General features: G+C 45.3%; 1 protein-coding gene across 4 annotated transcripts in view; it reads right to left on the bottom strand.

Annotated features, from left to right (window-relative positions):
- The window catches only part of NRXN3 (neurexin 3), a 546,212-nt gene that overhangs the window by 370,371 nt on the left and 148,601 nt on the right, over nucleotides 1–27,240 (bottom strand). For 3 of the 4 annotated variants that reach the window (XM_040333786.1, XM_040333788.1, XM_040333787.1), the window contains exons 6-7: nucleotides 17,818–18,119; nucleotides 6,851–7,012 (exon numbers count right to left, since the gene is read on the bottom strand). In XM_040333786.1, the coding sequence (XP_040189720.1) occupies nucleotides 6,851–7,012; nucleotides 17,818–18,119 (464 nt within the window). Of the gene's footprint in view, nucleotides 1–6,850; nucleotides 7,013–14,303; nucleotides 14,349–17,817; nucleotides 18,120–27,240 lie in introns of all 4 variants that reach the window. The other variant, XM_040333785.1, reaches the window with a different exon arrangement.

Below are 27,240 nucleotides of genomic sequence, written 5' to 3'. Positions count from 1 at the left end.
CGTCATTTCGCGCAAAGCACGGCGGGAAATTTCTGGACGACGCATGCGCAGTTCATTCGGCGCGGGGACACGCTTCATTTAAATGAAACCCGCCCCCTGATCGCTTGAAAATCGATTGAATTCCGCCGCCAGAAATACACTACGCCGCCGTAACTTACGGCGCAAAATCGTTGAGAATTCGAAATTCCGCCAGGTAAGGTACAGCGGCGTAGCGTATCTCTGATATACTGCACGGATCCAATTCTCTGTGGATCTACCCCAATATTTGCATGTTTCTGTGCACATTCTGTCATTTTCTGCTCAAATGGAGAAAAAAAATAAAGAAAAGAAAATGGTAATAATACATGAATAAACAAACATCAAATAAATACACAATTAGACTAAGAATCATCATAAATAAATACAACTAATTAATAATATAGTAACATGTTTATTTAATGGTTGGAGTTCATTATTTATTATTGCGTAGTATTCATTTATTGTATTTATTAATGATTATTTTTGTTTGCATATTTATTTTACATTTCTTTATTAATTAATTTATTATTATTATTATTATTATTATTAGTAGTAGTAGTAGTAGTAGTAGTAGTAGTAGTAGTATTAACACTCTAACCCTAACAAAAAATAATAAATGTTATAATAGAAAATAACCCTAACCCCTAATCCTAACCCTAACCTTAAGGCCCCAGTCACACTTGTGTGACCTGGAAGTCGCTATTTCTATGTGACTCTAAGCAATGTCTGTGTAATCTACAGGTCTATGGACCTCAAGTCACATTAAAGTCGGATCAAAGTAGTGCAGGGGCTACTTTGAAGTTGCTGCAACTTATGAAAGATATGAACATTACTCATTGGAAATCTTGGGGGTACGACTTGTCATGTGACTTTGCAGTCCCAAGTGGCACAAGTGTGAAAAGGGCCTAACACAAAAAAAAAAAGCAATAATAATAATAAATAACCCTAACTCCTAATCCTAACACCAACACCCAACAAAAAAATAATAATTAAAAAATAATAATAAAAAAAATAAAAGCTGATAAAAAAAAAATACAAAAGTTGAAAAACCTTGCAACAAATTATATTTTTCTATATTGACTATTAAAAAAAAAAACACTAAAGCTCAAAAACGCTGCATAAAAACACACAAATTGCCCATAGAAACACGGAAAAATTGTGCATAAAAAGGCACAAAAAACTTCCAAAGACGCTAGGCTCAGTTGTGAATGCAGCCTTAATTACAGTGCCTTGAAAAAAGTATTTATACCCCTTGAAATTTTTTTCCACTTCACAATTATGTGCCACTTTGTGTTGGTCTATCACACAAAATCCCAATAAAATAAATTTAAGTTTTTGGTTGAAACATGAGAAAATGTGAAAACTTTCAAGGGGTATGAATACTTTTTCAAGGCACTGTAAAAAGTCAAATATAATACAACTATATATAAAAAAAAAAAATATATATATATATATATATATATATATTTCGGTTTCGGCTTTCGGCCAAGTGCATCCTGAATTGTCATTTCGGCTCACCGGTAACAGGAACAACTTCTTCATTGTAGCCGCCTACCAGTCAGAGTTACTCTTTAATCCCCTGAGATAAACAGCCGTGCGGGAGAATCGATAAGTTTCGGAAACTTTAATTATATTTAATTGTAATTGATTTTTACATTCCACAGCTAGAAATATTTCTCCTTTAACGGAATGTGTGTGTGTGTCGGGGGGGGGGGGGGGGGGGGGGGGGGGGGTGTAAACAGAGATAGAACAAAAAGGACATAAAATAGACATTATTCGGCAGCCCGCAGGTGCCAGCAATCCAAATAAATGTATAGCAATTAGCGGGATTAAAACAGATTGAAATAGCAGCTGAAGGCAGACGCGGTGTCGGGGTTATTAGAACGTTATGGCGATGGAGGCAATTAATCATATGCTCGCGGCGGTCATGTGTTGCATCTCCGATATGGCAGGTATGGCGCCACATTTAACCCTACCAGGGCCGGAGAATCACAAAGAACCCTGAGCGGAGTACCCCCACATACTGGCAGTCTGGGAAGAGGATCGATCTCTACACGTCCATACAAAGAGTCAGGATAAAATGGTTATCAATCATAAAAATTCAAATTGTGATATTATCCACCTCAATACCAGACACTTTTACTCCTCTTGCTGCCCAGGCCAATTTTCAGATTTTAGTGCTGTTGCACTTTGAGTGACAACTGCGCAATCATACAACACTGTACCCAAATGATATCTTTTTATTTTTTTTACACAAATAAAAATAAACCAGTTCACGGAGCTGGTGGATGTTAGAGACCTTTCCCTCCTCCACCTTCCGTTAGAGGAGCCCCACAGATGCTCAATAGGGTTTAGGTCTGGAGACATGCTTGGCCAGTCCATCACCTTTACCCTCAGCTTCTTTAGCAAGGCAGTGGTCGTCTTGGAGGTGTGTTTGGGGTTGTTATCATGTTGGAATACTACCCCACGGCCCAGTCTCTGAAGGGAGAGGATCATGCTCGGCTTCAGTATGTCACAGTCAGTCCCAAGACATTGTGCTGCCTGGGACCAAGAATGAAACGCTGCCCCCCCCCCCAGAAAAAAAATCTTACGCCAACCAAAAGGCCCCCACATTCATTATTTTATATCATGATAACTAAAGGGGACCCGTCATGGCTCTATACATGTAAAGGAATATCAAGAGGACCTGTCATGGCTCTATACATGTATCCAGGAGTATAAAGGGACCTGTGAATTGCCGGCGGTCACAATGTCTTTTGCGCAAACTAATCAATGTACGCTAATTGTGTTTTTTTTTGGTACCAAAAATATGTAGAAGAATACATATTGGCCTAAACTGAAGAAAATATAATATTTTTCAAAATTTTGGGGATATTTATTATAGCAAAAAGTTAAAAAATATATATATTTATAGCACAAAAAATAAAAACCACAGAGGTGATCAAATATCACCAAAAGAAAGCTCTATTTGTGGGGAAAAAAGGACATCAATTTTATTTGGGTGGTGGAACGGGCTGGCGGGCATTAGTATGCTGCCCCCCTAAAAGTGCTGCCTGGTACCCATGGTACCACCCGGTCCCATCATAGGGCTGGCCCTGGTCACAGTACATGTTGTCATTCATGGTTCCCTCAATGATCTGTAGCTCCCCAGTTCCGGTGATCTGCCGTGCTGGTTCCAGGTATCACGGAAGTTCCAGCGCATGCGCGAACTGATGCGCTGAGATGGTTCCAGCTATCGGGAAAGTTCCTTTAAGCACTGCGCAGGTGCAAACTTGCTGACGGAAATCCCCGAACGGCGGCCGGCATCCAGGGCGACGTGGACTTAGAGGAAAGTGGCCAGTCGGCCTCACGTCCTCGCTGCGCTCGGACGGCTCGCTTCGCTCGCTCGGCCTCCTGGCTCTTTTTTTAACATCCTCCAATCCACGGGGATGTTAAAGAATGAGCCTGGATGCCGGGCGAGGTTCGGGGATTTCCGTCGGGAACTTTGCGCCTGCGCAGTCAGTGAAGGAACTTCCCCCATAGTGGAACATTCAGGACAAGTCACCGGCAGCACTCATGCAGCCCCAGACCATGACACTCCCACCACCATGCTTGACTGTAGGCAAGACACGCTTGTCTTTGTTCTCCTCACCTGGTTGCCGCCACACATGCTTGTCACCATCTGAACCAAATAGGTTTATCTTGGTCTCATCAGACCACAGAACATGGTTCCAGTAATCCATGTCCTTAACCTGCTTGTCTTTAGTAAGCTGTTTGTGGGGCTTTCTTGTGCATCATCTTTAGAAGAGGATTCCTTCTGGGACTACAGCCATGCAGACCAATTTAATGCAGTGTGCGGCATATGGTTTGAACACTGTCAGGCTACCACCCCCCCCCCCCCAATCCCTTCAACCTCTGCAGCAATGCTGGCAGCACTCATACGTCTATTTCCCAAAGACAACCTCTGGATATGACGCTGAGCAAATAGCACTCAACTCCTTTGGTCAACCATGACAAGACCTGTTCTGAGTGGAACCTGTCCTGTTAAACCGCTGTTTGGTCTTGCCCACCGTGCTGCAGCTCAATTTCAGGGTCTTGGTAATCTTCTTATAGCCTAGGCCATCTTTATGTAGAGCAACAATCCTTTTTTTCAGATCCTCAGATAGTTCTTTGCCATGAGGTGCCATGTTGAATCTCCAGTGACCAGTATGAGAGAGTGAGAGCGATAACACCAAATTTAACACACCTGCTCCCCATTCACACCTGAGACCTTGTAACACTAATGAGTCACATGACATCGGGGAGGGAAAATTCCTAATTGGGCCTAATTTGGACATTTTCACTTAGGGGTGTACTCACTTTTGTTGCCAGCAGTTTAGATATTAATGGCTGTGTGTTGAGTTATTTTAAGGGGACAGCAAATTTACACTGTTATACAAGCTGCACACTCACTACTTTACATTGTAGCAAAGTGTCATATCTTCGGTGTTGTCACATGAAAAGATATAACAAAACATTTTTACAAAAATGTAAGGGGGGTCCCTTTTGTGAAATACTGTATATTTGAAAATCGATTAGTCCCGATGTTCTGACTGCCTATCACATTTCCTGAGGCCCGAAAATGTCAGGACAGTACAAATAACCCCCAATAACCATGTTAGTAAAGTTGACAATCCAAGGTATTTACTAAGAGGCATGGTAAGTTTTTGTGAAGTTGCAATTTTTTGTCACAATTTTTTTTTCCACAGAGTTGTAATTTTAACAAGGTTCTTCTCACACACAGCATGGGCATACTTACAATTATACTCCAAAATACATTCTGCTACCCCTTCTTAGTATTGCGATAGCGCAAGACTTTTTCACAGCCTGCTACATAGAGAGGCTCAAACTCCAAGGAGCACCTTCAGGCGTTCTGGGAGCATAAATTAGATAGCTAAAAATTATCAGGGACACTGTAACTGATGTGGCCGTAATTAGGTAATAATATGACTGGTGTGGCAGCGATCAGGGGCACTGGGACTAATGTGGCGATGATCAGGAACACTGGGACTGGTGTGGCGGTGATCAGGAACACTGGGACTGGTGTGGTGGTGATCAGGAACACTGGGACTGATGTGGCGATGATCAGGAACACTGGGACTGGTGTGGTGGTGATCAGGAACACTGGGACTGGTGTGGTGGCGATTTGGGGCAGTGGGAATAATGTGGTGGTGATCAGTAGCACTGGGACTGGTGTGGTGGTGATCAGGAACACTGGGACTGGTGTGGTGGTGATTTGGGGCAGTGGGAATAATGTGGTGGTGATCAGTGGCACTGGGACTGGTGTGGTGGTGATCAGGAACACCGGGACTGGGGTGGTGGTGATTAGGGGCAGTGGGAATGGTGTGGTGGTGATCAGAGACTCTGGGACTGCTGTGGTGGTGATCAGGGGCACCGGGACTGGGGTGGTGGTGATCAGGGGCACTGGGACTGGGGTGGTGGTGATTGGGGCAGTGGGAATGGTGTGGAAGTGTTCAGGAACACTGTAACTGGTGTGGCAGCAGGCCTGTCGCTACAGGACAGGCAAAACAAACAATTGCTTGGGGCCCCCGAGCTGGCCTGGGGCCCCCTTCCCCTTGCAAGGCTGTAGTGTGGCCAAGCTCCTCTTCCTTCCTTCTGGAGTCCTGTCAGTCCGGCCAGGTACCGCGCGTGGTACAGGAGATTCAATTTCTTGTTCCCGGCCGGACTGACAGAAGTGCTCACAGGAAACTGAATCTCCTGTACTGCGCGGTACCTGGCCCGGGTACTATCTGATAGGGGACTGGGGACCCATAATGATGTAACACCAGACTGACAGGAGGAAGAGGAGCTCCGCCACGCTACAGCTGCTGCCTACAGGGAAGAAGGGGAGGTGAGAATAGAAAAACATAGGGACTAGGGAGGGGGGTGGAATAAGAACATGGGCGTAAAAAATTTGTGTAGCGCTAACGTAGGGGGGGGGGGGGGGGGGGGTGCTTGGGGCCCCCAAATTACTTCAAACGGCCCTGTGTGGCAGTAATTAATTAGGTTCAATATGACTGGTGTATGTAAAGGTTTAATTCATGAAACCTTATTTACTACTGTGTGAGTGTTGTGATTGGTCACAGCTATCACATGGTGATTGGCCCTGGTACCATATAAATGCTTTGACCAATCACAACACTCACACAGTAGTAAATAATGCCATCATTGTTTACTACTGTTCATATGCTTGTTGTGATTGGTCACAGCAATCAAATGGTACCAAGGATGCTCACAGCCTCCCAGTACAATGATCAGTGATTGGCTGTGTCCGGTAGACACAGTGAGTCACGCATCCCGATCGTTGTGTGCTCAAGAGAGAGCACGCCACATGAGTGGGCGATGTTGGAGGACATACGGGTATGACCACCCACATTGGCGCTGCTCCTGCCCGGGAGCTTTATGTACTATGGACGGACAGGAAGTGATTATTAGAAAAACAGTTTCATTAGAAAAATAAAATAAGATTATTATTACATTATAAATAAATAAAATAGGAGTATTAATACATAAAAAAGTAACATAAATATTAAACAAAACAAAGTGAATTAGAGATTTTATAATTAGTAAAATAGCAAATAAAATAGGAATAACAATATATATATATTTGTAAATAAAATGAATAAAATAAAATAGCAAATAAAATATGCATAATAATAATAATACAAAAAAAATTGTAAATAAAACAAGTACAATCAAATCAAAATATTAATACATAGTAAAAATGTAGAGTTACCCTTTAAAAGGAAAAAGCAGACACTATTTTAGAAGATGAGATGCCACCGAGAAAAAAAAATGATTGAGGGTCACTTACCTCTTTTAGGCAGCCCATGAAGTTGTTGCTGACAGGGGACCCCGGTAAGTCGGCCGTGCTCGGACTCCCCCCAACATAGAAGAAATCGTCGGAGCCCAGCATGGTGTAATCCTCCTGGGTGTAGCCGGTTGTGGTCAGGATCCCATCCACCGATATGGTGACCTTACAAGGAAAGAAGGGGACATGGTGTCATTCTCATCATTACCGCACATGGCGAGCTCCAGACTGCAAAACTCTCATTACCACAATGAGGCCCCGAGGTCTAGATATCCAATCGCATCGTCCGAAAGCGGCTCGGGAATCGCGGGCGTCACATCTACAGACCAAAACATGGTTACCCGGAGCCCTTCCAGACCCAGCGCCTCAGCATTTCATGTTCTGGAGGAACAATGTGGCCCCTGGAGAGAGAATGTGGCCCCTGGGAGGGACACGTTGTTGAAGATATACCAAAGCCCAGACACCCACGGCACATACGACTCGCATAGCTGATGACCCCCGCCCATGTAGCCCACATCCCTGGGAGTGTGAAAGCTCATTAGTACCGACATTCATTGTGTGATGCTTGGGAGGCCACAGGCAGAACATGAAATGCCGCCGTGCGTGTGAACAGCCCGCTGAGCACAGCACCTACAGCCTCGTTCCTGTACGGTGGTGGCGAGACGCCTCAACTCCGCCAACGTCTCCGGCTACAACACACCGGCTCATTACAGTCCTGGTGATAAACACGGCATTGAATTATTTCACCTGCTAACGGGAAGCAGGACAAAGGCAGGGGATTCCTTATCAGTGTAAATATGTGTGTGAACCTGACTTGATATCAGACTCAGTACAGCAGAGCCCAGACTGAGAGAGGAAAAGGCAGCAGAAGAAGCCAATCAGGTGGGCTGCAGTGTAAGGAGCATGCTGATAGAAGGAGAGAGCAGAGTGACAGAGAGATGCGCTCAGTGGTTGGCTGCTTCTCCTTTCACTGTCTGGTCAAAGGCCGTGAGGTGGAGACCTGCAAGTGAAAGTGAAGCTGCAGTAGAAAAAAAAGGCATGTATCCTCCCCTGTCAGATAGGGCTGTGCTGTGTGGCAGAGCTGTGTAAATCTCAGGACCTGAATGGACAAAAATGCAACTACCGGTACTTTGGCAGGGAAAAGCGCTCTCCTCCATGTATTTCATCTGAGGATTTAGTTGCTTGAATGGAGGTTCAGCAAATAATTATACTTGAATCAGATGTGATTTTTGTGTACAGTACTGTGCTTTGAGATTTTTTGGGGGGTTTTGTTTGGTCAGTTTTTTTAATACACAACATGTGCACTTATCTTCTAAGAAAAGGAGTCTTTCTGATAAACCCCGTGTGTGAACCCGCGCAGAGACAAGTCACCCCAGATCTCTACAAGAGCAGACAAGGATTCTCCGGATAGGTCCCTTCCTGGCTCCTCCTAACCAGATCCCGGCTTTACATTTCACATGGAATGTTTATAAATAATAATAAAAGGTAAGAAGATCATTCCAGCGCGTTCATCCCCTTCATCAGGGCTTCGAAACTAGATAATATAAAAATAATTGAGGGAAAAAGTATTTGACCCCCTGCTGATTTTGTACATTTTTCCCACTGACAAAGAAATGATCAGTCTATAATTTTAATAGTAGGTTTGTTACAACAGTGGAAGACAAAATAACAACAAAAGTACCCAGAAAAACGCATTTCAAAAAAGTTATAAATTGATTTGCATTTTAATGAGTGAAATAAGTATTTGATCCCCTATCAGAAAGATTTCTGACTCCCAGGTGTCTTCTATATGGGTAAAGAGCTGAGATTAGGAGCACTCTCTTAAAGGGATAGTCCTAATCTCAGCTTGTTTCCTGTATAAAAGGTGCCTCCACAGAAGCAATCAGATTCCAATCTCTCCATCATGGCCAAGACCAAAGAGCTGTCCAAGGATGTCGGGGACAAGATTGTAGATCTACACAAGGCTGGAATGAGCTACAAGACCATCGCCAAGCAGCTTGGTGAGAGGGTGACAACAGTTGGTGTGATTATTCACAAATGGAAGAAACACAAAATAACTGTCACTCTCCCTCGGTCTGGGGCTCCATACAAGATCTCACCTCATGGAATTCAATGATCAGGAGAACGGTGAGGAATCAGCCCAGAACTACACGGGAGAATCTTGCCAATGATCTCAAGGCAGCTGGGACCATCGTCACCAAGAAAACAATTGGTAACACACTATACTGTGAGGAACTGAAATCCTGCAGCGCCCCCAAGGTCCCCCTGCTCAAGAAATCACATGTACAGGACTGTGTGAAGATTTCTAATGAACATCTGAATGATTCAGAGGAGAACTGGGTGAAAGTGATGTGGTCAGATGAGACCAAAATCAAGATCTTTGGCATCAACTCAACTTGCCGTGTTTAGAGGAGGAGGAGGAATGCTGCCTATGACCCCAAGAACACCATCCTCACCGTCATACATGGAGGTGGAAAAATTATGCTTTGGGGTGTCTTTCTGCTAAGGGGACAGGACAACTTCACCACTTCAAAGGAACGATGGACGGGGCCATGTACCATGAAATCTTGGGTGAGAACCTCCTTCCCTCAGCCAGGGCATTGAAAATGGGTCATGGATGGGTTCTCCAGCATGACAATGACCCAAAACACACGGCCAAGCCAACAAAGAAGAACCACTATAGGGTCCTGGAATAGCCTAGCCAGTATCCAGACCTTAGAGGGGTTTGTAAACCATCAAGGTTTTTCACCTTAATGCATTCTATGCATTAAGGTGAAAAACCTTCTGGTGCAACAGCAGTGGCGGGACAAGGTCATCCAGCGCCCAGGGCAAAGTTGCCAAACTGTGCCCCCTTTCCCTTAGGGTTAGGGTCAGGGTGCCCCCCCCCCATCCCTGCAATAAACCATTGCGCCAGGGACAGCTTCCCCTCCTGCCCACCCCTTGTACCGGCCCTGTGCAGCAGCCCCCCAGAGACCCCCCTTTACTTACCTGAACCTGATCTTTCCAGTGACGAGAACAAGCACGGCAGCTCCAGCCACTGTCTCAGGTCCTCATTTGATAGATTGATAGCAGCAGAAGCAGTCATTGGCTTCCGCTGCTGTCAATCAAATCCAGTGACATGGGAGACAGGGGCGGGGCCAAGTTCTGCCGTCTGTGTCAATGGTCGCAGCAGTAGGACTCAGGAGCGCGCCCACACGAGTGTCCCCTTGGAATGCGGTTCTCTGAGGGGGCACTCCATGCTGGCAAAAGTGCCACTGGGGGACTCCAAAACCATTGCACAGAGGAGGTAAGTATAACATGTTTGTTATTAAAAAAAGAAAACCTTTACAACCCCTTTAATCCCATAGAAAATAAGTGTAGGGAGCTGAAGGTTTAAGTTACCAAACGTCAGCCGCAAAAAACCTTAATGACTTGGAGAGGATCTGCAAAGAGAAGTGGAACAAAATCCCTCCTGAGATGTGTGCAAACCTGGTGGCCAACTACAAGAAACGTCTGACCTCTGATTGCCAACAAGAATTTTCCCACCAAGTACTCAGGCCTCGTACACACGACCGAAAAAACTAGACGGGCGAAACACATCGTTTTCCTCGTCAAGTTCCTTGTGAAGCCGTCGAGAAACTCGACAAGCCAATTTTCTCCATTCCCGTCAAGGAAATAGAGAATGTTCTCTTTTTGGCTCGTCGAGTTTCTCGACAGTTTCCTCGACGAAAATGTACACACGACCAGGTTTCCTCGGCAAAAAAAATATCTTCCAGCAAGTTTCTTGCTGGTTTTTGTCGAGAAACTCGGTCGTGTGTATGAGGCCACTGTCATGTTTTGCGAAGGGGTCAAATACTTATTTCACTCATTAAAATGCAAATCAATTTATAACTTTTTTGAAATGCCTTTTTTCTGGGTATTTTTTTTGTGTTTCGGTCTCTCACTGTTAAAATAAACCTACCATTAAAATCATAGACCGATCATTGTCTATATAATTGTCAGTGGGTAAACGTACAAAATCAGCAGGGGGTCAAGTACTTTTTTCCTCACTGTACATTGTTTAAGAGGATGTAAAAAGTGCTGTGCATATGTGTCAGTAGGTCACATATTTTAAGTTTTTGTTTTACACCCTATAATTTATTTATATATATATATATATATATATATATATATATATATATATATATATATATATATATATATATATATATATATATATCCTTAATTCAGACCACAAAGAGTCAATGCCAACAGCCAGTCATGGAAAACTATTATTTATATTATTATCTAATTTCTCAGGCCTGATAAAGGGGGAGTAAGAGCCCCAGAAACGCGTTGGTTTAGCTTCTCACCTCTTACAACAATTAATAAACTTTTACTGGACGTGTTACTAACTTGTGGTGCTCTAATCCTTTACACTCTGAACTATTCAAGGGAACCCTAGGAACATCCCATATGACTGAGAGTCGCCTCCTAGAGGTAGAAATCGCCTATAAAAATTACTTATCTTTGGGTTCAGCACTCCAACAACACATTTTTTGTGAATCGACTCTTTGGAACCGACTCTCCAACTGTCCTGGGGCAGACACTGTGGCACTGAACGAGACACCTCAGAGGAGTCACCAAGAGGCCTCCACATACCGTGTCCACCTCTCATCCCATGGTGGTGTAGAGTGCTGTGTTCAGTTGCTGACACGTAGTTCTCGTTGCTGAAAGCCTGGACGGGACTCATTCTCAGATAAAATCTTATACATCCTGCAAACAGCCATATGTTCTATAACCTTCACCATGTGCAGTGCCCAGCACTGGTACCACCACCTGCCCCACCACCTAACCAATGGCAAAACCAGAGACACATCTTTATTGCCAGACCCAGCTTAGTCTGAGTGCAATAAAAGGGAGAAAAAGGTTCTCAAACCCAAACCGCCACCAGAAAGGGAGAGAAAACCAAAAACACGCATGCCTGAAAATCCGACCCCACCCCCTCTACACCTCCCAGTCCGGAGACCTGAACCAGACAACCAGGTGACTGACGATGACACATGGAGTGAGGAGTTACTGGGTTAGTTGGTTAGAGGTGATGGGTGAGAGGGAAGGCCGGAGGGCTGACTGGCGGGGGATCACCAACCTTTCCAACAGTGCCACTAATAGGTGATGTTTTCCAGATTACCAAGTAGCAGCACAGAGAAGATCTTGTAATTATAGTGTAGGATACCTTTGCTGTAATGTTAAGGATGCATGAATTCATAATAAAATGAAATAAAAAAAATTGGAATAAGAGAAATTCCTCATCTCTTCAATGTCCAGCCATGATGTAACCCAGTGTTTCTCAACTCCAGTCCTCAAGGTGCCCCAACAGGTCATGTTTTCAAGATTTCCCTCAGATGAAATGGCTGTAATAATTACTAAGGCAGTGAAACTGATCAAATCACCTGTGCAAAATAATGGCCTGAAAACATGACCTGTTGGGGCGCCTTGAGGACTGGAGTTGAGAAACAGTGATGTAACCAATGCCAAGGATTGACCACATGGTCTTGTACGCTCAAACAGGTCAAGTCAACTCAGACAGGCATTGTTTCCTATCTTTAAGCCATGATGAAGAGAGCAAGGTTTGATCTTGAAATGTGTTGACTTTCTCTTTTGATTCTCTGACACTACACTGGAATAAAATTATTTCTAGACTGGAATCACCTCTGGAATTAGAGGTGTGGCACAGATAAACTGTACAACCACCATAGACATACTGGTGGATAGTAATACCAGTAGGACAATACTAGGGTCCAGATCTTCCTATCCACCTTTCCAAGTGCCATATCCTCTGACAAGAGCCATCAAAAGGTGAAGGAATGGAACTACTCTTATCACAGGAAAACAATCCATATTTTCTCATTCCATCGTTCCCATTTTGGGATATCAGATAAACTGAGCATTCCACCAAAGGGTAATCCAACATTCTAGGTAAACTTAGTTTGCTCATTATTTGGAGAAAATATCCTGATCATTCAAACAATAATGCTTGGCTTATTAAGCTATGAGTAGAAACCTAGAAAATTAACCTTTTCTAGATGGGTACTAAGATATCTTTGGTCAGCTGGGGCATTGTTGGCCATGACACTTACATAAGACCAGCTCATGGGCACAGTGTCCCTGGAAGTCATCTCCCATTATTGGTCTGAAAAGTCTGGGACATGGCTGCCAGCTGATCTGAACCAAGAAGATGCCAGTGCTATTGTAAAACGCTTAATTGTTGTATAATCAGGCAAAAGGAGGATGACAGATAAAAAGATTATTGGTGTCATGGTGATAGCTTAGTCGTCTGCAAACTGTGGCCCATGGACAGATGTGGTCTTTTGCATCCCCTTATCTGGCCCTTGGGGCACTATTCCATCCACTGATACCAATGATGGGGCACCATTCCTCCCACTGACACCACTGATAGGGCACTTTTTCTCCCACTAATACTAATGATGGGGCACTATTCCTCCCTTGAATACCAACAATAGAACAATATTCCTCCCAACCGAACAAATAATGGACCATTCTTTACTCCCACTGAACCCAAGACATTTTCCGGCCGCCCTTAGGTCTGAAGTACAATAAACTAGCCCCTTGTTTAGAAAGTTTGGAGACACCCATGATAGCTTTACCAAGTGTTGTTGGTCCTGGAACTATGTGGGCACCATCAGATTGGAGGTTAATTGACCACAGCTCAAGGAACCCCTAACAACCTCTTGAGGAACCCTATGCTGGAAGATCTCTGCTGGCTTATTACATCACGCGAACAGCAGCTACACTGGTCTTCTCTAAGTTTATAAAAAAAAAAATTGGTTGTTAATTGGCAAAAATGAAGAATGGAGTTGAGAAATGGGCAGCGGTAACCTCAGTAACCACGTAACCTGCGACTCCCCCGGCAGCCACCAGCACTCCAGCCTTCCTGATAACATGGAGACACAACAGCATGCAGAGAGTGAAAATGAAAAGTGTCGGGGTGGCTTTTAAGACAGGGTGCCATTACCCCCACCCCGAGAGACAGAGAGACCAGGAACCGCCAGACATGAGCGCAAATAAATAAATCTAGAACAATCGTACAAATGTGATGGGCTGGTGATGATGTGATTGGGGCACAGGCTGCTGGTGACTGTCAATGAATACATGGAACTCCAAGGGTTGGGGGAGGGGGTTGGGACATGATCTATACGTGTCCTGTGCCTATATAGATCATAAGCCGGCCGAGTGTGGCTCTTTAGCTGCAAGGGAACTACAAGTCCCAGCTGTCGGCTACAAACTGCCTGGCCAGAGATGGACAACACTGGGGGGTCATTTATTTATTTCTGTCGTGGCGGAGGAGGGAGAGGGATCAGAAGAAAGGAACAACACGCTGTGAAGAGTGAAAGAGAGAGCAAGAGAAAAGAAAAAAAAAAAAGAAAACACACCGCAAATCCAGAAAATTAATTTGACAAATAAGAATGATATCTACCAGACAATGTAGTTTGTTTACCATAGCGTGTCCAATGCCTGAGTGCTTTGCGGAAAAGTGGGGAAAAAAGCAAATTGAATAAACTGTGAACAGAAGGGTCGTCAAAATCCAAAAAACGCAACAAAAAATCAGAACATAAAAAACAGATAAAACAAAGATGGTCAGTTAGAGGGTGTTAGTACAGTCTGGAAAGGAGCTGGTTAGTAGCAATGACACAATACATGAATGATTCAGGGTTACCCCTCCATACTCCGCACAGACCTCACAATCCTCCCCCGTCTCCCGCACACTCTCTCCGTCACGCTCCATGTGACTCATCCACGCGTTCTCATGGCTTTCCTCCTCCCACATGTCATACTTACGTTCTCCGCCTGGGAAGCGGTGTAATCCCAGAATGAGTCACCGCAACACAAAGAGATTCAACATTATAAGCAAGAAAGTGACACGAGAACTCTCCTCTATGACATCACCGCAGCCAATAACAAATTCTTCTTATAAACTGATAGCGTGCTTGAAATATCGGCTCTACCGGCTTATTCGTTACAAACGTTCCTGGGAATTTCAGTGTGTAAACTGCATGGCCCTACCAGCGTATTCATTACAAACGTGGCCAGTAATTTTGGAATGAATATTAGACGGCCTTGCGGACTCATTCATTACAAATATGGTCAGTACTTTTGGAATGTAAATTGGATGGCCCTATAGGCTTTCTTATTACAAACGTGGCCAGTAATTTTGCATTTTAAACTGGATGACCCTACATGCTTATTCATTACAAACGTGGCCGGTAATGTTGGAATGTAAATTGGATGGCCCTACAGGCTCACTGATTACAAATGTGGCCGGTAATTTTAACGTGTAAATTGGATGACCCGATAGGCTTATTTATCACAAAAGTGGCCATTCATTTTGAAATGAATATTGAATGGCCTTACCAACTCATCCATTTCAAAAGTGGACCGTACATTTGATGGCCCTACAGGCTTATTCATTACAAACGTGGTTGGTCATTTTGGAATGTAAATTTGATGGCTCTACCAACTTATTCATTACAAACGTGGTTGGTAATTTTCCAATGTAAATTGTATAGCCCTATAGGCTCACTCATTACAAATGTGGCTGGTAATTTTGGAATGTAAGTTGAATGGCCTTACCAACTTTTCCATTACAAGTGTGGCCAGTAATTTTGGACTGTATATTGGATGGCCCTATAGGTTTATTCATTACAAACGTGGTTGGTAATTTTGGAATGTAAATTTGATGGCTCTACCAACTTATTCATTACAAACGTGGCTGGCAATTTTCCAATGTAAATTGTATGGCCCTATAGGCTCACTCATTACAAATGTGGCTGGTAATTTTGGAATGTAAGTTGGATGGCCTTACCAACTTTTCCATTACAAGTGTGGCCAGTAATTTTGGAATGCATATTGGATGGCCCTATAGGTTTATTCGTTACAAACTTGGTTGGTCATTTTGGAATGTAAATTTGATGGCCCTGCCAATTTATTCATTACAAACGTGGCTGGTAATTTTGGAATGTGAACTGGACAGACTTATAGGTTCACTCATTAGAAACGTGGCAATTTGTATTTTTGCAATTTATAAATTTTGGAATGTAAATTGGATGACCCTACAGGCTGAGGCCCCGTACACACGACCGAGTTTCTCGGCAGAATTCAGACAGAAACTCGATCGGAGCTGAATTCTGCCAAGAAACCCGGCGTGTGTACACTTTCGGCCGAGGAAGCCGACGAGTTCCTCGTCGAGCCAAATAGAGAACATGTTCTCTATTTCCTCGTTGTTCAATAAGGAAAGTTGGCTCGCCGAGAACCTCGGCGGCTTCACACAGAACTCGACGAGCAAAACGATGAGTTTTGCCCGTTGAGTTCCTCGGACATGTGTACGGGGCCTTATCCACTACACATGTGGTTGGGAAATTTGCAGTGGAAACTGGAAGGCCCTACCGACTTATTTACAAACATGGCTGGTAACTTTGAAATGGGAATAAGATAGCCCTTTATTTATTATAATTGTGGTTGGTAATTTTGGAATATAGAATCGATGGATCTACCGACTTATTCAATACAAATGTGGCTGGTAATTTTGGAATGGAAATTGGATAGCCCTATAGGCTTATTCATTACAAATATGGCCAGTAACTTTGGAATGCAAGTTGGATGAGTCTACTGCTTTGTTCATTACAAACGTGGCTGGCAATTTTAGAGTGGTCTATAGCAGTGGTCTCCAAAGTGCGGCCCGGGGGCCAGATGCAGCCCTTTGCTTGCTTTTGTCTGGCCTTGGGGCACTATTTCATTCACCGATACCAACAATGGGGCATAGTTTCTACTACTGACACCAACAATGGGGCCCAATGACATCAACAAAGGGGTCCAATGACATCAACGATGGGTCACAATTCTTCCTAATGACACCAACAATGGGACTCAATAAACGGGGCACAGTTACTCCCACTGAAACAATGGGGCGTTCATTTTTCCCACTGATGTCGGGACCTTTTTGACTCCCACTCACCACTGTCCGGCCCTCGTAAACTCTGAAGGACATTAAACTGGCCCTTTGCTTAGACAGTTTGGAGACCCCTGGTCTATAGGATGGCCCTACCAGCTTATTTAATACAAACTTGGACGGTAATTTTACAGTGTAAAAAATATGGCTTATTCATTACAAACGTGGCCAAAAAATGTAGAGTATACTTTGTACTGCCCTACCGACTGTTTCATTACAAAGGTGGCAAGTAATTTTATAGTGTAATTTGTATGGCCTTTTTGGCTTATTGGTTACAAACGTGGCCAGTAATTTTGGACTGTAAGTTGGGTTGCTCTACCAGCTTATTCATTACAAACGTGGCCAGTGACTCTATACTGTAAATTGTAATTAAAGTACTAATTTGCTAGATTTTATTCCATCTTTCAGGACTGAGGTTCCCAGGATCAGGGACAGGTTTCAGATCTGCTCTTATCGCATTTATACAGGAAATATTATAAAAGAATGTGGCGGTATCAGATCGCAAAGGGCCGCGCAGCGTGCAAATCTCTCTGCTCTCTAGAAGCCGAGATCTTGTGATAGCCGCAATCTCTGAAGCCCCTGCGTGTGTGTATATTATCCGCTTCATCTCCTGGGATGTGTGAATAAGCTGAGATGTGTAGGAGTGATGACTTTCCTCCATCACTATGTGTGTATACGAATTCTACATGGAACAGAACATATGATGTGATATTGCTCCCCTGTATAATTTCGTTGGATATTAATATATAGATCTGTATGAGTCTATAAGGGACAATACCTAAATGGAAGAACCGGTGTCTATTCATGACTACCAGAGTGCCCCAGTCACATGACCACGGATGTCTGCGGTTGCATGATATTGTGCGATAATATGCAGTTTTTAACCTCTTGTCCCTCTAATGTTGCCTTTTCCCGATTTCTCCTTGCCATCCCTCACCTTACTCATCAGAGTACCCCTCCAGGGGAGGGGCGAGATCCCCCTTACCTGGCGTAAGTTCCGAGTCACCTTGACGTCATGCCACTCATTGTCATTGAACTTGTCGTTGGCCGGCTCCACGATGGCCTCGAAAGCGCCGGAGCCCAGGTTGATGACCAGGGACACGGCTCCGCCCTTCAGCGCCAGGTTGACGTAGTCGGCTGACTTGCCCGTGTGCAGGATGAGCCCGTTCCTTTGGCGGGTTTTGAAGGACAGGGTGATCTCGTCGCTGCTGCTCTGGATGGGGTTCTGCGACAGGTCGTAGCACAGGTACTCCGAGCCGCGGAAAGTGGCCACGTTCTCTTCTCGGGCTGCGGGAGAAGCAGAAATACAAAGCGTTTATAAGGGGGGGAAATTCTGCAACAGAAATCTGGATCCGCTCAGTCATCTGACCAAGAACAAGATGAATATTCAGATCATTCACTTCTACAGCACAGCTGGGGGCTCTGCAGGGTCTGAAACCGCTCATTCACTTCTACAGCACAGCTGGGGGCTCTGCAGGGTCTGGTGCAGCTCATTCACTTCTACAGGACAACTAAGGGCTCTGCAGGGTCTGGTGCAGCCCTTTTCACTTCTACAGGACAACTAAGGGCTCTGCAGGGTCTGGTGCAGCCCTTTTCACTTCTACAGGACAACTAAGGGCTCTGCAGGGTCTGGTGCAGCTCATTCACTTCTACAGCACAGCTGAGGGCTCTGCAAGGTCTGGTGAAGCTTATTCACTTCTACAGGACAACTAAGGGCTCTGCAGGGTCTGGTGCAGCTCATTCACTTCTACAGCACAGCTGAGGGCTCTGCAAGGTCTGGTGAAGCTTATTCACTTCTACAGGACAACTAAGGGCTCTGCAGGGTTTAAAGCAGTTCATTCACATCTAATGATAGCTAAGGGTTCTGCAGGGTCTGATGCAGCTCATTCACTTTTACAGGACAGCTGAGGGCTCTGTAGGGTATGAAGCAGTTCATTTGAATCTATAGGACAACAAATGGCTCTGTAGGGTTTGAAGCAGTTTATTCACTTCTACAGGGCAACTAAGGGCTCTGCAGGGTCTGGTGCAGCTTATTCACTTCTACAGGACAACTAAGGGCTCTGCAGGGTCTGGTGCAGCTCATTCACTTCTACGGGACAGCTAAGGGCTCTGCAGTGTTTAAGACAGATCATTCACATCTAATGACAGCTAAGGGCTCTGCAGGGTCTGAAACAGCTCATTCACTTCTACAGGACAGCTAAGGGCTCTGTAGGGTCTAAAGCAGCTCACTCACACCAAATACAGCCAAGGGACTTGCTGAGGAAGCTCAACAGACAACGTAATGCATACAAGTGGGATGGTTCAGGACGTTTTTTTCCCCTTGTGTGTCAGCATAGAAAGCTAAGGATGATGTGCATGTTTTACACATATGTAAGTATTTTTAATCACTTTTCATAGTTTCACAATACATTTTCAAGCAGAGAGCACTATGGTTTCCTCTTATTATTTTTTACATGACCGATTGAGATCCCAAGAGGAGGTCAGTGTTGTCCGGGCACGTCTGTTACCCTTGTGATATCCCGGGAGACATACAGTACTTACAGACCATTGGGACTCAGTTATGGGGTCCTAGATTGGTGGTGAGCAGACATTTCAGCCAGAGGCGATGGTCACTGAAGTCACTGGATTTTATGAACTATTATTTCAAATATTCACTTTGAGTCACACCGAGGTGAAAAAAAAATAAAAAAATTGGGACTTTATATTTTATTCTATGGTATATATTGGTTCCGCTACACTGGTTTCGTTATATTGAATACTGTATGAGAGTCACATGTGAATATTTTGTGACCGTATGGACAGCACCCAGAGGAGGGAGCCATGTGACCGTACGGACAGCACACAGAGGAGGGAGCCATCTTACCGTACTGACAGCACACAGAGAAGGGAGCCATGTGACCGTACCGACAGCACACAGAGGAGGGAGCCATCTTACCGTACTGACAGCACACAGAGGAGGGAGCCATGTGACCGTACGGACAGCACACAGAGGAGGGAGCCATGTGACCGTACTGACAGCACACAAAGGAGGGAGCCATGATACCGTACTGACAGCACACAAAGGAGGGAGCCATGTGACCGTACGGACAGCACCCAGAGGAGGGAGCCATGTGACCGTACTGACAGCACACAAAGGAGGTAGCCATGTGACCGTACTGACAGCACACAAAGGAGGGAGCCATGTGACCGTACTGACAGCACACAAAGGAGGTAGCCATGTGACCGTACTGACAGCACACAGAGGAGGTAGCCATGTGACCGTACTGACAGCACACAGAGGAGGGAGCCATGTGACCGTACTGACAGCACACAGAGGAGGGAGCCATGTGACCGTACTGACAGCACACAGAGGAGGGAGCCATGTGACCGTACTGACAGCACACAGAGGAGGGAGCCATGTGACTGTACTGACAGAACACAGAGGAGGGAGCCATGTGACCGTACTGACAGCACACAGAGGAGGGAGCCATGTGACCGTACGGACAGCACACAGAGGAGGGAGCCATGTGACCGTACGGACAGCACACAGAGGAGGGAGCTATGTGACCGTACGGACAGCACACAGAGGAGGGAGCCATCTTACCGTACTGACAGCACACAAAGGAGGGAGCCATGTGACCGTACGGACAGCACCCAGAGGAGGGAGCCATGTGACCGTACGGACAGCACACAGAGGAGGGAGCCATGTGACCGTACGGACAGCACACAGAGGAGGGAGCCATGTGACCGTACGGACAGCACACAGAGGAGGGAGCCATGTGACCGTTTGGGCAGCACACAGCTCAAGGTCAGATATGGCAGACATTCGAAGGGTGGAATTGCAGCGACCGAGTACAAGAGGCACAGGTACGTATTACCAATTTAGAACGAGACTTCAATAGTTATCTATTACAGTGTTTTCCAATGGCGACATCTTCCTGAAAATGCCAGTTGACTGGCTGTTTTGCTGTACCGCAAGCACAACATTTTACCATCTTTTATCTTGCCTATGGCTGGCCATACAGTAGTAAATCTTTGAACGAACATTCGTACGAACATCCGAACCAAAATTCTCAGTACATTCGATAACTTCGTTGTTCAAAAGTTCTTTGAAATGTTTTTGGTTTTCAACATTCAATTTTGGAGCGAATTTATTTTCCCCAAAACAAAAAAAATCCCGACATTTACTGTTCTGCCGCGTACACACGATCAGAATTTCCGACAAGAAAGACCGTGTGCAGGCTCCATCTGACTTTTTCTGTCCGAATTTCCAACAGCACAAATTTGAGAGCCGGGTTTTCTAATTTTCCGACGGTAAAAGTTCTTGTTGGAAATTCCGATTTTCTTTATGCAATTTTGACGCGCAAAAAAAAAAAACATGCATGCTCGGAATCATTGAACTTCATTTTTCTTGGCGTGTTGTACGTCACCGCGTTCTTGGCGGTCAGAATTTTGTGTGACCGTTCGTAGGCAACACAAGTTTGAGCCAAGTTTGAGCCAAGATTCCATCGGAAAAAAATCCACGGTTTTCTTGCCGGAATTTCCGATCGTGGAAAAAAGTTAGGAAAAAAGTCAAAGAAAAGCCAGAAGTCCTCGGCCCGGATTCAGATACAATAGTGTATCTATCGGCGGGCGTACCGTATCTCAGATACGTTATGCCGCCGTAAATTAGGGCGCAAGTTCCGTATTCAGAAAGAACTTGCGCCCCAAGTTAAGGCGGCGTAACGTATGTGGTCCGGCGTAAGCCCGTGAAATTCAAATGTGGATGATGTGGGCGTGTTTTATTTAAATTAATTGTGACCCCACGTATTTGACGTTTTTTAAGAACAGCGCATGCGCCGCCCGTGAACATTTCCAAGTGCGCATGCTCCAAATTACGCCGCAAGCTGTCAATGCTTTTGACGCGAACGTAACTTACGTACAGCCGTATTCGCGAACGACTTTTCCGACGAAACTTTTCGTTTCCGACGTCCATACTTAACATGACTTACCCCTGCTTTATGAGGGGTGACTTTACGCCGGAAAAAGCCTTACGCAAACGGCGTAAAAAAATGTGCTGGGTGGACGTGCGTTTTTGAATCGGCGTATCTACCTAATTTGCATATTCGACGCGGAAGTCTAGGGAAACGCCCCTAGCGGTCAGCGTAAATATTGCACCCCAAGATACGACGGCGTATCTAGGCAACATTGAGGCGGATCTGATTCTATGAATCAGACGCCAGGATGCGACGGCCCGCACCCAAGAGTTACGACGGCGTATCTGGAGATACGCCGTCGTAACTGCTTTCTGAATCCGGGCCCTCATCTGCACGCTCTGCATTGAAGCCAGAGGATCAGCATGAAAGCTGGGCTAGTAGAGTTTAATTCGAAATGTTTTGTAATAAGAACATTCGATTTTCTAATTGTTAGTGGGGATCATCAAGAATTTTCGTATGAATGTTCGGGCAAAATTTTCGTACAAACAGTGGGGTAGATTCAGGTACATTTGCCCATTTCTTACGGAGGCGCAGCGCACCGTTTTGCCGCTGCGCCTCCGTAAATTTCCTGCGCTACGCTTGATTCACGGAGCAGTAGCTCCGTAAATTGCGTGGGCGCTCCTGAAAAATTCCCGACGTAAGAGCGCGCAATTTAAATGATCCCGTAGGGGGCGCGGATCATTTAAATTAGGCGCGTTCCCGCGCCGAACGTAGTGCGCATGCTCCGTCGGGAAACTTTCGGGAAACTTTCCCGACGTGCATTGCGGTAAATGACGTCGCAAGGACGTCATTTGCTTCAAAGTGAACGCGAATGGCGTCCAGCGGGAACGACGGGTATACGTAGCATTGGCTGCCCCTGCTATCAGCAGGGGCGGCCTTACGCAAAAACCGGCGTACGCAAACGACGTAAACTGCGTACGCAGGGCGCGCATACGGTTGTAAAATCGGCGTTAGTATGCAATTTGCATACTCTACGCTGACCACTACGGGAACGCCACCTAGCGGCCAGCGTAAGAATGCAGCCTAAGATATGACGGCATAAGAACCTTATACCAGGCATATCTTAGGCTGCAGTCGGCGTATCGAGGTTCCTGAATCAGGAGCATTCGATACGCTGGCGCAAGTAAGCAATTGCGCTGCGTAACTATGGTTACGCAGACGCAATTGCTTATTGAATCTACCCCATTTATTCCAAAATCTACCAAGAACGTCCAACTGAGAGTTGGGCAATGGCTGCCTCCACGTTCGTCCTTCCTTAAGAATTCCTTAAAACAGCCAAGCCAAGGTACAGCGGTGCCTCCAAGCAAGCGATCTACGAAGGTACATGTGACATCTCTCCGATCGTGTAACCTGCGTTGTAGACAGCGAGCCGACACGATCCCAGGAGCCGCGGCTGAGTCTACGCCGGTTAAAGTGTGAGATTACATCGAGTGTCCCGGGGGAGCGCTCTCAGGAAATCTGACACTTTATACAATTGGCCTCTCCGCGCAGAAACATGCAGCCAACCGGTCCTGTGGGAGCCGGACGGGGAGAAGGTGGGGGTTCGGCGCTACGGAGTCTCCCCTCAGGCACTGTGGAAATAAATAGACTGAACGGGGACATGAAACGCCACGCCGCCTTTCCCCTCCGCATAATATTACACCAGAAATACCAGCGTGAGCCGGCTGTACGGAGACCATAAATATTTATGGAGGACAATCGCCACCGACTTCAATAAATACGAGCCCTCGGCCCGCAAAAGGTCGCTCCTCGCCGTTCAACGGGTCATTCGTTCTACAGGATGTTATAGACCCACTTCACACATACACTACATTACCAAAAGTATTGGGACGCCTGCCTTTACACACACATGAACTTTAATGGCATCCAGGCCCAGATTCTCAAAGGCGTTACGACGGCGCAACACCATTTGCGCCGTCGTAACTCCTCATCTGGCCCCGGGAATCTATGCGACTGATTCTTAGAATCAGTTACGCATAGATACCCATTAGATCTGACAGGCGTAAGGCTCTTACGCTGTCAGATCTAAAATGCAATTTTGTTTCCCGCCGCTAGGTGTCGCGGACGTCGTTTTTCCCCGTCGCTTATGTAAATTAGCAAATTACGGCGATTCCCCAACGTACGCGCACTCGATGCAGAGAATTTCCGTAGCCTTTCCGACGCATAAAGTTGCCCCTGCTATTATGAGGGGCAACCAATGTTAAGTATGGCCGTCGTTCCCACGTCGAAATTTTTAAAAATTACGTCGTTTGCGTAAGACGTCCGTGAATGACGCTGGACGCCATTTACGTTTACGTCTAAGCAAATGACGTCGGTGCAACGTCATTTAGCGCAATGCACGTCGGGAAATTTACCCGACGGAGCATGCGCAGTACGCTCGACGCGGGAGCGCGCCTAATTTAAATGGTGCCCGCCCCATTTGAATTCGGCGGGCTTGCGCCGAGCGATTTAACGATACACCGCCGCAAGTTTACAGGTAAGTGTTCTGAGAATCAGGCTGTAAACCTGTAAACCTGCGGTGGTGTAACGTAAATCACATACGTTACGCTGCCCAGGAGCAACGTAAATGTATGAGAATCTGGGCCCCAGTCTTAATCCGTAAGGTTCAATATTGAGTTGGCCCACCCTTTCCAGATATAACAGCTTCATCTCTTCTGGGAAGGCCGTCCACAAGGTTTAGGAGTGTGTCTATGGGAATGTTTGACCGTCCAGAAACGCATTTGTAAGGTCAGGCACAGATGTTGGATGAGAAGGTGTTCTATCGGGTTGAGGTCAGGACTCTGTGCAGGCCAGTCAAGTTCCTCCACCCCAAACTCGCTCATCCATGTCTTTATGGACCTTGCTTTGTGCACTGGTGCGCAGTCATGTTGGAACAGGAAGGGGCCATCTCCAAACTGTTCCTACAAAGTTGGGAGCAAGAAATTGTCCAAAATGTCTTGGTATGCCGACGCCTTAAGAGTTCCCTTTACTGGAGCTAAGGGGTCAAACCCAACTCCTGAAAAACAACCCCACATCATAATCCCCCTTCCACCATGATTTAGACCAGTGCACAGAGCAAGATCTATAAAGACATGGATGAGTGAGTGGGTACCCGATTTGGACAGTTTCCCGCTCTCACTTCTGCTCTGACCACCTAGGCCAGTGGTCTCCAAACTGCGGCCCTTTGCATCCCCCTATCTGGCTCTTGGAGTACTATTCCTCCCACTGGCACTAACAATAGGCAGATATTTCTGCACTAAAATGATGGTGCACTTTTCCTCTCACTGACTCCAATGATGGGGCACTATTCCTCTCACTGACTCCAATGATGGGGCTCTATACTTCCCACTAACACCAATGATGGGACACTATCCCTCCCACTGACACCAATGATGGGGGTCTATACCTCCCACTAACACCAATGATGGGGCAAAATAAAAAACAGCTTGCACGTGATTGGATGATGGAAGTCAGCAGAGCTTTTGCTCATCTGCTAAGCTCTGGAGCAACTGCAGTCTATTTGCCTTTAGTTAATCCACCCCACTGACTCTCCTATACATAATGGATGCCAAGACTGCAGTCTTCTTCAATATAAAACAGACTGATCATGTGATTAGATTGATGGCTGACTCCTCCCACTTAGTAATCAGTACTAGGATGCCCTCTGTATCTACACAACAGAAGCAGGTTAGCTTTGCTTGGAGAAAAGTGGCTGAGGAAGACCCATCAGAATTTTGCTATGGGGCTCCCTTTTTTGAAATTAGGCCACTTAACCTTTCACCAGAAGCCCAGATGACAGGGCTGAAGATATCTTACTTTGGATATAACATAAGAACCAACTCCGTATAAAAAGGCAACTATGTTTGGAGAAGGTGAAGAGAAAAGTAAAGGACAACCAGTTACAATCACACAAATAATGAACATTCTGCTGTGAGAATGTAAAGGCCAAACAGAAGCGAGGTTCTCCCGGAGAAACACCGTAAATGTGGTCACCGGGAGCCGACATTGACTTGAAGGCACTTAATAATAACAATACTAGGTACCGGGAGAGACAATTATCTGGCGGCTGGAAAAAGCTCCAGCGGAATCCAGAGACAATCTATAAGACGCTTTACTACACAATGAAGACTTGGTGCGGCGTTAATGGCTAATCGAACATGGCGGAGTGCAACGCCGAAAACACACCAGGGAATTGAGGGCAGAAATAGTCTCAGATGAGAGGAAGTAAAGGAATGCCACCAGGAATGGAGAAGGAAATTCTGAGATCTTTCACCCACTGGACATACAGATAAAGGAATATCTGACATCTTTCACACACTGGACATACAGATAAAGGAATATCTGAGATCTTTCACACACTGGGCATACAGATAAAGGAAAATCTGAGATCTTTCACCCACTGGACATACAGATAAAGGAAATTCTGAGATCTTTCACCCACTGGACATACAGAAGAAGGAAATTCTGAGATCTGTCACACACTGGGCACACAAATAAAGGAAATTCTGAGATTGTTCACACACTGGACATACAGAAGTAGGAAATTCTGAGATCTTTCACACACTGGGCATACAGATGAAGGAAATTCTGAGATCTTTCACACACTGGACATACAGATAAAGGAATATCTGAGATCTTTCACACACTGGACATACAGACAAAGGAAAATCTGAGATCTTTCACCCACTGGAAATACAGATAAAGGAATTCCAAGATCTTTCACCCACTGACATACAGATAAAAAAAATTCTGAGATCGTTCACACACTGGGCATACAGATAAAGGAAATTCTGAGATCGTTCACACACTGGGGCATACAGATAAAGGAAATTCAGAGATCTTTCACACACTGGGCATACAAATAAAGAAAATTCTGAGATCTTTCACACACTGGACATACAGATAAAGAAAATTCTAAGATCTTTCACCCACTGACATACAGATAAAGGAAATTCTGAGATCGTTCACACACTGGACATACAGATAAAGGAAATTCTGAGATCTTTCACCCACTGGACATACAGATAAAGGAAATTCTGAGATCTTTCACCCACTGGACATACAGAAGAAGGAAATTCTGAGATCTTTCACACACTGTGCATACAGATAAAGGAAATTCTGAGATCTTTCACACACTGGACATACAGAAGAAGGAAATTCTGAGATCTTTCACACACTGTGCATACAGATAAAGGAAGTTCTGAGATCTTTCACACACTGGGCATACAGATAAAAGGCAATCTGAGATCGTTCACACACTGGGCATACAGAGCTAAAGAGGAGATGCCAATCATGGGTGGTCCCATATTGGACACGGTTCTCCAACGACACTATTTATTAAATAAACTGGTGGGAGGAGCTTTACCCCACCGTGGTTAACCAGGTTTTATCTTACAGCATTCTGAACAGTGAAGAATGGGATCTGATTGGCTATCAGTGCACATTGTGAGAAGTGGGTTTGAAGGCCACGTGGT

Source organism: Rana temporaria, chromosome 13 (assembly GCF_905171775.1).
Source record: "Rana temporaria chromosome 13, aRanTem1.1, whole genome shotgun sequence".
Taxonomy (NCBI): domain Eukaryota; kingdom Metazoa; phylum Chordata; class Amphibia; order Anura; family Ranidae; genus Rana; species Rana temporaria.
This window is presented reverse-complemented; position numbering and strand designations above follow the sequence as displayed.